This window comes from Condylura cristata, unplaced genomic scaffold, assembly GCF_000260355.1.
Source record: "Condylura cristata isolate star-nosed mole 26May11 unplaced genomic scaffold, ConCri1.0 scaffold00045, whole genome shotgun sequence".
In the NCBI taxonomy this organism is placed as follows: Eukaryota; Metazoa; Chordata; class Mammalia; order Eulipotyphla; family Talpidae; genus Condylura; species Condylura cristata.
In genome coordinates, this window is record NW_004567146.1 from 2,873,934 (window position 1) to 2,886,923 (window position 12,990).

General features: G+C 41.9%; 1 protein-coding gene across 1 annotated transcript; it reads right to left on the reverse strand.

Annotated features, from left to right (window-relative positions):
• Positions 1-1,776: 1,776 nt before the first annotated feature.
• Positions 1,777-2,208, reverse strand: LOC101621216 (epididymal secretory protein E3-beta). The gene has a single exon (XM_004694551.1). The coding sequence runs from the start codon at positions 2,206-2,208 to the stop codon at positions 1,777-1,779; it is 432 nt and encodes a 143-aa protein (XP_004694608.1).
• Between the last annotated feature and the right edge of the window lie 10,782 nt (positions 2,209-12,990).

Sequence of the window (12,990 nt, forward strand, 5' to 3'; positions counted from 1 at the left end):
AAAAAAAAAAAGGTTCGCTGATGGTGGACCAAAACAGTACAGGAGGAAAATGAATTTAATTGCAATCAGCATAATAATGAGTTGCTGGGCTTGAGCTTCCCATTCCCGCTTACTCTCATTGGCAAGTGGCATCCTCATCTTCCTTAGCAAATTTACCTTTCCTTCTTCTGTGTGCAATATTGATGGGGCTGTCTATCAGTTTCCTAGTCTCCTCTACTTAATAAAGTGATAGTCATGAAACCCAGGGCTTCCTTTTAGGAGAACAAAAGTCACCACCCCAAAATAGGCCACTACATTTTGAAACAGCATGTAACAAGTGGGAAAAACAATCAGTCACCTGGATGAAAAATTTAATCCCTTGGTCTTCTGTTCATAATCTCTTGGTTAGCATCATTAAACAACACATTAGACTAAAGAACACAAGGTACTTGAATGTTTGCTCTTCAATCATTTCATGCCTTGAGTCACTGAACAATGCAGGAACTAAAAAAAACGAAGTACTAACACTTGAATGCTTGAGATTTCTCCTCCCAGAGCTGCCTGAGGCAATTTACATGAGTTAAATATTTGTCTCACTCTGTATCTCTCTTTCCAACTTAACAACAGAATTTTCATGGACTCCATTTGTGTCTTCCCTGTGCCCCTCACTAGCTCACTTTTCCTGCCAATAAAATTTAAGTCTTATCCATTCTTGAAAAGAGCTGCATTTTAAAGTCCTCTAATTCCATCCTATTTCTTTGTTGAGTGAATATAGTTTTTATCAGATCAAACTAAATTTTTCCTAATATCTTCTACTTAATGTGCTATTCCTTAGTAAATTAATACTTTAATCCATTTAAAGTACATTAACCTCCCTGGAGACATTTGTAACACATGAGTCCAGTAGTTTTCTCCATCAGCCTGTGGCTTATGGAGAAGGTCTTTTTGTAGTCCTTGGAGTTTATAGCTTCTATACAGATGACACATCCTACTGTATTTGAAATCCTGTCCTCCAAAGTTAAAGAGAGGAGAAATTTGATGGGAACTTGTCATGTTTGCCTTATCAAAGTTAAAATCAAAGTCCCAGCCAAAGATAGGGTAGGAAGAATACCAATTCTAACTGTGTGCAAGCAAGGTACCAGGAACAAAGTATATGTATGATATGCAGTCAATTGTACCCAAGTCCCCAAATCTGGGTAAGAACCTAGCATACCACCATAGTCAATACTTATATCACAACTTTTCCCACATTAGCATACAAACATTTACACTGTCACTTTCATCATACACAAACACAGGTTACATACATCATACACCTTAAACCTATACATAGCAGAAATCACATCCAAACCTAATCTGTAACACACACCCCAAATCATATCCCCTATACCAACTACACAGCACATACCCTGTATACACAATAGATACAAATGTCACACACTTATTGGAGTGATCATTTATTTAGAGAAGGGAAAATCATGAAGCTTGGGTAGGTGAAAGGAGAGACCATATCAGAAAAATTTCTGACTCAGTCAATAAGAAATGTCATATGAGCTAAAAAAAAAAGAAAATGTAGAAATGAAATGAAGGGGAGAAAATGCAGGAGTGAATCAGATTGATGAAGAACAGAGGAGATCCAGATAGAAAAACAACATAGGCAAGTTATGCTATCCAGCAACCATGCAAGCCGTAACTCTAGGAAGTGGCACAAATGTGCAAAGTAGCTAAGATGTGGAAGGGCCACCCCTTGGTAAGCAGTGAGCACTCTACTGAAATCTAGGAATGTGTGCAGACTTTCTATTTTCTGATACTCTTAAACAACTGGGTGTCCTCGATGCTATCAACATACCCACTCATGCCACAGTGGAATTCAATATAGCTGTAGCTCCTGCTCTCTCTATAGATATTTTTATTCTGGTAACACTTGAGTATTTTGAAGGGATGCTGGGTCCATATATATACATTTCTGTAGCGATCTCTCCAGTTCCTATTGCATATATGCTCGATTTTGCGCCATAAGGTATAAACAAAGATGTGGTGGTTGTCTTTTGGAACCTTTTTGTCCCTCATGAGATCAGTGCATCTGTACTCCTCAAATCCCCGGCTTGTGCTCAGGTGGTGCTGTTTCATAAATTGTCTCCAGGAGAGGCTCTGGCTGTGTACAAGGAGTCCACATAGAGCTAACAGCAAGGCCAAGAAAGGGCCTAGGTCTTTTAGGAAGGGCGGCATCTCTGTTGTGAGGATCACCTGTAAGTCCAGAGGGAAGAGGAGGAAAGCATTACCTAGACACTGCTCTAAGAGACATGCCTGACAGCCTGACCTTGAAATGTATTTTCCTGCTAGTGTATATGGCACTTGGGTCCCACTTTATTATTTGTTTCCTAGACTAAAAGATGACCTCTCATTACATAATAAAATTTGTAAGAACTGAAAATATGCTAGACTTATTTTGAATGCAACAAGAACAAAATTAAAATATGGATACTTTCAGGTTTCCGAACGTCACCTGCTTGCTCTCTTTCCCTCTCCCTCCCACAATGGGGAACCAGTCACCCACTAGCTAGCTCTGTTTTATAACCCAGATAAACTCTCAGAAGAATATGTGTCCCAAAACATGATATTAAAAGTTTCATGTCTGTGAAGTGGAAATGGTCGCCACCTTCTAAAGGAATGTAGAAGATGACTGAAGATGATGAGATATTTTCTGTTGAGGAAGGCATTGCCTCCTTGAAAACTGAGCATTCTGCAAGAAAGACACTTCCTTGTAACACTTTTCCAAGTCTGTGGGCCTCCCTGGTGGCACCCTGGGGCCTCCTTGATGGCACAGGGGTTAAAAGCTATAGCCAAGCAGCATGAGTTGAGTTCGATCCCCGCCCTGGAGGTGAGCCATTTGGCCCAGCAGACCTCTCCTGTCCTACCCACTGCTCCCCTCAGTATTTCAGTGCAGCTGAGCTGTCTGTTCTGTTCTCCACTCTGTCTCTGGTGAATCCTCTCACCACAAACCCCCCACCTCAACCCCACCCCCTGTACCTCTGGCTTATTCCCCAGTTCTTCTGTGCATAAATAAAAATCAATCTTTAAAAAAAATTTTAAAAAAACAAACAATCCAGCCCACATTATCACCCTGATGAACTGAATCCCTTCTCAGAGGTTTCCTCCCTAACTATTGTCATGATAAATGTTAACTAACAATCTGTCATTAAGCGTGCCATTGATAGGGGGTCCTTGACAGGTCTCCCCAGCTGTGTCACTTTGGCATTGGGATAATTTCAGACTTAAGGCAATCAAGTCCAAGTGATTCTGAAAGAGACTTTGGCCTCTTCCTTAACTGCCTGAAAGAACTTAGATAAGGAATCTGGTCCTAGCACCAAAAATAACTACTAAGAATATGAGCTAGGCACACTAGATTAAGGTGGGGAGAGCTTAGAGCCTGTCCAATATCTTCTCTGTGTCCCTTTGCCTCTGCATAGCAAACATTTGTTCACCTACCTTTGCTCTGTTATCTTCCTGTAAATTGACGTCCTTCTTTTTGAAGTCCCAGGCCCTACATCCTTCCCTTAGGGGCTTAAATTTCCTTTTTTTCCTGTTAACCTGTCCTTGAACAGGAAACAGGGGTGTCTCAGCCAAGAACCTAGAAGTTCTCTCCCCTCTAGACTTTGTATAAATGAACTTCAGTTTTAAAATAACATTCTAATTAATCAGTTACCAAGATTGAACTTGACCTCGCAGGAGCCACTCTGGTCAGAGGTTTGGGCATAGAACTCCGTGGACATCTCCCCTTGAAACCAGCTCTCTGTCCTCATGTAGCCTGCGAGTATCCTTGGCCCTCTGGATCCCTGAATATGATTCTCAACTCTGAGCTTTTGTGTCCTCAAGTGAACCTAATAACAGACTTTCATAGCCCTGTGAGAGTCTCATGAGATGCATAGGTGACTTCTGAGGACACTGAGGGCCACACACCCAGGACAGGGCAGACACCTCCTCATTTGTGGCACCCTTATTCCTCACCATAAAGGCTTACACAAGATAACAAGACCAGATTCCAGCTGCTTCAACGGGAAATTTGAGTATGAAACCAGGTAGTGGCATTTCACTTAATAATCAGTGAGATTAATGCTGAGTTGAATTTAGGTCTTTGCTGCCTACAAATTGGATCACTTTCCCATCTAGGAGTTCACTGGGTACCTTACAGTGTTCCTCCCTAAGCATTCTCAGCACTGAGGGGTCAGTCTCCCCAAAAGGATCAAGTAGGCTTTTTTAGTATGCCCAGAGTAAGCCTCTTGTCACCTGGTAGAGGAACAACAGGTCAAGCAAGACCATGTGAGCCTCAGTTCACTTAAAGGTGCAGGTGGATTTGGGTTGAGAACAGTAGTGGTCAAATTTAGGAGAAACTTCTCTCTTTGCGTATGTCCTTTAATTATCCCTAATAAAGAAGCAATACCTAGAAGAAATGTAGTTTGGAGAGTCTTATCTAGTTGCAGGTTTATCAGTGGACATAGCCTCTCTAAGAATCTCATCTTTATTTTGAGTAAAAATCAGGTGACCCTCAGCCCTTGCCTGTGGTAAACAGAATTCTCCTCTCTTTTCTTAATGTCCCAAGTCGACTACAAGATAAACATCCCTGGCCACTCTGTTATTTGTTAGAATGTATGGGGATCTGAATTCTCCAGAGGGATGGTATTATAAGCATAGTTTTTCCTTCACTAACCCATCTAAATACTATTTTGGTTATATTCACCTAGCCCAAGAAAAACCCAGAGGGATGCAGGGGGACTTTTTCTGTGCCCCAACAATGCCAGCCCTTCTTACTCACCTTATTAGGATCCAAAACTTGGGTCACTGTTCACAGTGGAGATCAGTATGTAGAGCTGAAAAGTTGGCCTCTGTCCTTTCTTAAAGCATAGCAGTGTGCAGCAGTGGGATCACAGTGAGGGATACAGCATTTGAGCTGATTGGCAGGGCTGAGGAAGACCAAGAGCAGAGAGCCATGCCCTGCCAACCTGTTCCTGTATCATCTCATCTAGAACACTTGGGTTCATGCTGAGATTAGCCTGGAGCGTAGGTGTCAAGCATCAAAGACTGACTCCTGGGTATAAAGGAATCGTGAGGCCCCAGGAAAAGACAACAGGGAGGAGTTATCTGAAGTTTTTAAGAGATAGCCAGAGATCTGACTCCTAAATTCACTTAGCTCAGACTTAAATTTGCTTTACCACCTTATCCTTATTTGGTGTTCTTTTCCTAATAAGTTTCCATAATTGGCTCCTCCTTCCCCACCTATTTATTTTGTCTTTAGCTAAAGATGGTGTGTAATCAAAGCCCCTGCCTCCCGCACACACGTACCCCAAAGGTCAGAGAGACATTTTTCAATAGGCCCAAAGTAAGTCTCTTGTCATCTTGGTAAGAAAACTACAAGTCAATCAAAGCTCTGTGAACCCCAGGAGATCTATCACTATTACCTAAAGAATGCAGATTGTTTTAGGCTGAGAGCAGTGTGGGCTAGAAGTGTTCTTGCTCGGGGGTGCAGTGGGTTGGAGCCCTGCACTGTGAAGCTAAGCCAAGTCGTGGCCACTTCAGTGCCAGTTTGATCCCCCACCCAGAGGTGACCCACATGGCACAGCAGACCTCTCCTGACCTTCCCACTGCTCCCCTCAGCAGTGTACTTTGTCAATCTGTCCATTCTGTCCCTGCTGTCTCTGGTGAATCCTCTCGCTGTCCCTGCACCTCTGTCCTGTACCCCATTTCTGTATGCATAAATAAATAAATCTTTAACAACAAAAAAGAAATGTTCTTGCTCAAGTCATTTGCCCCTACCTAACCAAAGAAGAGATCAATATATCCTAAGCTTCTGCCCTTTTCTTAATTGAAGAAACAATTATTGCTGTCCCTTCTATGACTTACGAGAATTTAGTTTGGAGGGTCACACTCAGCTCTAGCTTTATCAGTAGCTTTATCTAGCTTTATCATGTTCTCTCTCATCTTTACTTTCAGTAAGGATGTGGTAAGGACATGGTCAACCACTCCTCTTCTGTCACACAGTCTCCCCCCTCTGTCCTCAATACCTCAGGTCCTAAAACATATATCTAATATAATTTATAATAAATATAAATACGCTTGGCCTGTTTCTTAGTCTTTAGAATTTACAGCCATATGAATCTTATGCATTCTATTGATTGTTTTTCTTTCATTAACTGAGTGAGCTGATGCTGTTTTGAGAAATAACACAGCATATTATTTCTCCTGCCCCAGAAGAGTCCAGAGAGGGTATGGGATAGTTTAGTTTGTGTCCCAGCACTATCACTGAAACTTTATTTCTAGTGAAGAAAAGGTTTGGGGTCCCTATGTTGGACTTTTCCATGGAGCTGAACCTTGCAGATGGGGGTGAGGGAAGGAGGCAATCAACACAGAACGCTGTCCCTGACATCCAGACACTTCCCAGGCCAGAGGAGCCTCCACCTGTGGAGTACCACAGGCTCTGGTCTGAGCTCCACCCCTGCCCCTGACTTCCTGAGTGAGAGGGCTGCTGGGAAGAAGGTGGCACTGAGTGGCCTTTATGGGAGCCATTACAGAGAGGGTTACATGCGGGCTTGCTCTCTTAGTCTTCTCACAGATGTGAACAGCAGCTGTCCTACTAGCCAGTGGGCCGTAGGCCTTCACCCCACCCAGGGAGTGAGGAACGCACCCTGGAATCAAGCAGCAGCAGGCCAAGGCAGTCCCAAGCAGCCCAGGTAATGGCAGGCCTTGGTAAGACTTTGTTCCCCTCTTCCACCCTTTCCCTATGACCCAGAGCTGGCTCCAGACACAGCAGGCCCAGTCACAGCATTCAGGTTCCTGTAACAGCGGCTTTACTTCCCACCATCGTGGTATTGTGCCTTCTCCCTCTGCCCTACTAACTCGCCCTTCCCCCTTCTACCCTGTGGGTTAGAATAGCCCAGTTTTTGTTTGCATTTGTGGTGGCAGGTGGCCTAACCCAGAACTGGTGACAGACCTTCTGACCCAGTGACAGTTTTAGTTCTTTTGCCTTATAACTCCTGCCATGGGCCCATCTGTCCAGGGGGCTTCCTACCAAGGCTGCGTTATTTACTGAAAGCTTAAATCAAGTAGTGATTCAGTGAAAGTTGCTACTGGCATGGGGGGAAGGGGCGGAGCATGGTGGGGGTGGGGGTTACCAGTGCTAACATATGCAGGGGCAAGCTGAGGTTGCTCAAGGCCTCATATGTTATGCATTTTATGGAACAGGAACAAGTAATTTTGAAAATTATATAAGAAGAAATTGTAGAATCAGTCTCCCCAAAGAGTCAGATAGGCTTTTCTCAATATGCCCAGAGTAAGCACCTTCCAATAAGTCTCTCTTTAACTTGAGAAACTAAAGGTCAACAAAGACCCTGTGAGCCTTGGAAAGTCTGTTCCAGTACCTGAAGAAGCAGAGTACTTTAAAAGTAGTGAACTCCGTGGAGGCTAAAGGGAAACTTCGCACTTATTTCAGTTGTTTGCTGTTTCATAATCAAAGAAATAACCACTACTCCCCCTTTTTTGACCTATAAGAATGTGGTTTGAGGCCCTCCCTGGTGGCACAGCGGGTTAAAGCACTGCACTAAGAAGCTAAAGCCACTTCCACATGAGTTTGATCCCTGCCTGCCCTGGAGCTGACCCACATGGCGCGGCAGACCTCTCCTGACCAGCCCGCTGCTCCCCTCAGCAGCGTACTTCCTCCATCTGCCTGTTCTGCACCCTCCCCCCCACCCCCGCTCTGTCTCTGGTGAATCCTCTCACCCTCTGCATCTCTGGCCTATACCCCAGTTCTGTATGACTAAATAAATAAATCTTTAAAAAAAAAAAAAAAAAGAATGTAGTTGGGAGTGGGGGTTGATTAGGGTTATCACAGAACATGCCCTCTATCTGAGAATCTCATTTTTTACTCTCAGGGTAAAAGAATGAAGACATCCTTTCCTTGTCCTGTGAAGTCTCTCCCTTTCTTTCTCCTTAATGCTGCAAGTTCTTAAACCAAAATCATGATCCCCTCTATTTTACTTTAGAATTTACAACCATATAAATTCTCCATACATATTATTAAATTGGGTCTTTTTTCCTATGAATCTTTCTCATGTTGACTTGTTCATCTGTCTAGCCTCAGAAGACCCTAGATAAAGTGGGTGGATTTTCACCAGTGCTTAACACAATGTATATAAAAGTAGCTTTTAAATACTTTAAGTGTGTTATGCTGATATCAGTTGGTGATAATATTGCCAGAAGGTCCTGCTACCCCACCATTTGTAATGTCTACTAGTTAGTCCAGAATTTCTCAAGTAGATGTGATATTCTATGTTTGAATTGGAAGAGAAAATTATTATAAGCCAAAACATACATCCATGAACCCTCCTGTGAGCTCAGTTAAACATTTCAGGGCCTCTCTGATATGGAAAGCAACCTAAATTACTGTGAGGATAAGTATCCCTTTATATCTACAGGTACAAGCAATGATCAAAGCAGCCTGGGGCTGTAAGTTAATCATTCTTTCTGGAAATTACTTATTGGATTTGCTTCCTCAAGTTCTGTTCTGTCAGCATTTATAACAGAAGCTGCTTGGATTGTGTCTTTGGACTAAGTTCTTAAAGAGCTATTTTATCTGTTAGCCATACATTTGAAATCATTTGTTAATTACACTTTCCTGGATTTTAATTTTTTTCTATGAATTCCTTGATTTATCCATTTGCTAGCCAATATTCAATTCTTTCTTTTTTATTAATGGCACACTATTTTGTAAAATCCTAATAGTGGGCCCTCCCTGGTTGTGCAGCAGGTGAAATCACAGCATTAAGAAGCTAAAGCCACTTCAGCGTGAGTTCCATCCCCGGCCAGGAGGTGACCCACATGGCATGGCAGACCTCTCCTGACCCGCCTGCTGCTCCCCTCAGCAGTGCATTTTGTCAGTCGGCCTTTTCTGCTCCCCACTCTGTCTCTGGAGAATCCTCTCACCACCCCTGCACCTCTGGCCTATACCCCAGTTCTATATGCATAAATAAACCTTTTTTAAAAATCCTAATAGTGACAGGTTTCCTCATGCTCATGATGATGGTGTCTCAAGATATTTTAACCTTGGATATGTGATCTTCCAAGGATTCCATCACTATTTCAAAATTATAAGCAATTAGACCTACATTTAGATCTTATTATTTAATACATAATAAACATGTCACTATGTCACCGACTTAAAATGTTTCATTTCCTTTATAATTTAATGTATTTTATTTTGTGCATGTATATAATACTGTTCTGAGGGAAAAAATACATGGTTCACTTGTCCTAGTTGTTATTCTCAATTATTGTTTGGCCACACCAGAATGTCAAAGTGGTGCATACTATGTACTACTGGGGAGGAGAAAAACTTCCCTCTACCTCTGAGTCCTTGTTCTGATTGAGTAGTCAAATCAACATCAGACAGATCAGTAGGAGAAAAAAACAAATTTAACTATATCATACAGGGAATTAAAAAAAAAACATAGACTCCAAAGTTAATAAGGAAAAATGGGGTATATACCCTTAACCAAGGACTAGTATAGGGGCCTGGCCTTTGAGGAAAGAGGAGGACTCACCGGACAAGGAAAGTGTAACTTACTTATGAGGAAGATGAGGCGCTCTGCAATCAGCTGTTTGCTCTCCCAGATAGCTAGCTGGGTTTTTCTGAGAGAAAGTTTATTTCTGGGGAAAAGCTATTCGGGGTAATTTTGTCCTTGGTAGTTAAGGGAGTGGTAAAATTTTTTGTGAGCCTGCAAGACTTCAGATGATCTAGTGACATGCCCAAGTGACAAGACTTGGAAAGTATGTTCTGAACACTTTGGGGAATCACATTTGAGCATTTGAGAGAGATCTGTTCTATACAACAAACCTTAACATATTTCTCCTAGGAGACAGCAAAATAATACAGTATAAGGCATGGAATTCCTGAGTAACTTGGATACTAAGGAATTCTTAATGAGGCAGAGGTAATTTTTTTTCATTAATTAATGTATTATTAATAGATTAGCCTTTCCCTAACTAGCCCCATTTTTGATTACCTGGATAGTTGTGATAAATGTTATCTTTTTTTTTTTAATAAATAATGCTATAATGCAAACCCACCTTAATCGTTTACTGGAGAAATGTGAAAAAAACTACAACACACATTTATTTTTACTAGATTTATGAATGTCTGGAGTCCTGGTAAAGCCACAGACAATTGCAGAAAAACACTTGTACCTTCTTAATTCTCTAACCACCAAGTCCAGTTGCGATAGTCTCTCTTGCTGGCTTGCACTCTCTTCCTCTATGAGGTTAAGTGTTTGGGAGGCCATTGAGGGAAAAACATGACCTTAGACTTTCTCTGAAAATTAGAAATTGAAAGAGTGATCCTTTATAATCCCAATATCACCTGGCTATTGTCAGTATGTAGGAGATTATTTCTCTATCCCTCTGGGTTCTTCTGAGGCTGTATAAATTAATATCAGACAGATGAGAAGGAAAAAAAATATCAAATTTAATGACATATGAATGGGGAACTTATGTAGATGTAATTCTACATGTAAATGGAATAAACCAGGGGTTTATATACTGTGCTACAAAGTCTAGAGTGTCAGTGTATATCTATACATATATACATGAATATATATCTTGCCCTCCTTTAAGATAGGTTTTTCTGATAAAAAGTTTGTTTCTGGTGTTATCTCTATTCCTAGGGTTTCTTTACATACTAGTATCAGTTTCTCCTGAGGCTCACAGGACCTACCTGAACTTAGCTCCACATACCAAAATGACAGGTATTGGAAAAGGCCTGACTATCTTGGGAAAAGCCTATCTGAACTTTTTTGGAAAGACCTACCCTACAGTAACAAATGTGAAAAGGAATACCTGCGAGAGTGCACATTTTAGTTATGCTAACTGCACTAATATTGATAGGATGAGTATTAAAAACAAAATTCAAATGGGTAAATGTTAAAGAACTTATTGGCTCTACTCAACAATTCATGGGTCAGGGAACATCCAATCTAGCAAGTAGAAAGGGGCTCTACAATGGGCCCTCCCTGGTGGCTCAATGGGTTAGGACACAGCACTGCAAGCTGGCCACCTCAGTGCAAGTTCAATCCAGGGCCCCAGGGGTGACCTACATGGAGCAGCAGACCTCTGCTGTCTCGCCTGCTGCTCCCCTCAGCGGTGTACTTCGTTGATCTGCCTGTTCTGTTCCCAGCTTTGTCTCTGGTGAAGCCTCTCACCACCCCTGCACTTCTGGCCTGTACCCTACTTCTGTGTGCATAAATAAATCTTTAAAAAAAAGAAAGAAAAGTGCTCTGCAAAATCTTAGACTTTTGCCCCCTTTCTCTATTGTTCTCCACCATCAGGGTGCGTGCACTTGACTCTGTTCCTTGCCATGTCTTCTGAACTGACTTTGGGATCAGGTGATTCCTGGCTAAGAAACAAAAATGGAATAGTCTATTCACCGATGGATTCTAGTGAAACCTGGTGATAAAGTCAGGTACAATTCCAAGAGGAGATGTTGGAGAAGAACCACCGTAGGTCTGTAAGTGATCACACATGAGACAACACACATTTATGCTGTACCAAGGTCATTAGCATTTTACCACATGTCACTAAAAACATCACCATTACCTGGACATGTTTCCTCTCTGTATGCTTCTGTACCTAGCAGACTAGCTCAGTAGTAAGCATATGAGATCACTGCTTGGGGGGAGGGAAGGAAAGTAAGACTTTTTAACCACAAAGGATCAGGAACAAAGAAGTTATACTAGACTACAAAGCAGATTGGCTACCACAAGATTACTTAACTTTAGCGTCTCTCAGGAATATTACCTATAGATGGTCATCTCTGCACACAAAAGCAAAGAAAACATACTTTTGGTGTGAAAGATTTTAATCAAGTGTGCATAGACATAGAAAATAAAGTGTTTGAAATATTAACAAGCTGAAATTTACCCATCCCCTCAAAGGCAAACACCCAGCCAGGGTTGGCTAGAAAGGGGGACCACTAAGACCCAAAAAATTGGCAATGTGTGAGTTTCTGGCAAGCAAACACAGAAAGGGCTAGGCAGTTCCCAGATGGCTGGTACAGAAGGGGAGATTCAAAATTTGAAAATATAACATGTAATTCACGTGTGAAGATAATGATGGCCATTGTCTCTGCCAAAGACAGGAGCAGCCTCTGCATGTTTCTCTCCACTCTCTTCCCAAGTGTCTTTTCTAGGTTTCTACATGTCTTTCCTGCATGTGTCCCCTTTTCCCTTTATCCCACTCCCAGCTTGCTCCTTCCCAGCTGCTCCCCATCAGGAAATCCGTTTCCTGGTCTGCTGTGGACATTATTCTTAGCGAGACAAGCCAGACAACGGCTTACCCCACTGATGTGTGGAATCTAAAATACTCAAAGTCATAGAAGCGGAGTACAGTAGTGGTTACTAGGGACTAGGGGATGGAATGGGGAGATAATTAGTCAAGAGGTACAAAGTTTCAGTTACACGACTGGAGAAGTTCTGGCCCTAGTATATAGCATGGCAACTATAGGTTTGTTAAACAAGACAACAGTCCCAAAACAGAGTTGCTTAAGCTAAGTCCAACATGATTGAAATGACACTTGTAGCTTCAACTTTCCCAGAAATGAAATCTTAAACCATTCAATCAAGAATTGCATAAAAGACCTTAGTTGGCTGTCCTGTGTCACAGTTTCTGGGCAGTCCCTCGAGAAAAGTAACCTTGCAGTAACCAATAAGCCCTTTGGCCTTGCATAACTTCCTTGTTTCTATTCCCTTCTGGCTATAAAAGTCTTTCACTTTGTATGACTCAGTGCTCCTTTCTGCTGATTGGATGCTGCCTGACTTGTGAATCACTGAATAATGCCAATGAATTCTTAAAACTTTCCTCAGTTGAATTTTGGTGTTTAACAGGTCGAACTACAGCACTATATACTTAACATTTGCTAACAAGGTAAATCTTGAGCATTCTCACCACACTCTCACTCCCACAAAAAGGTAA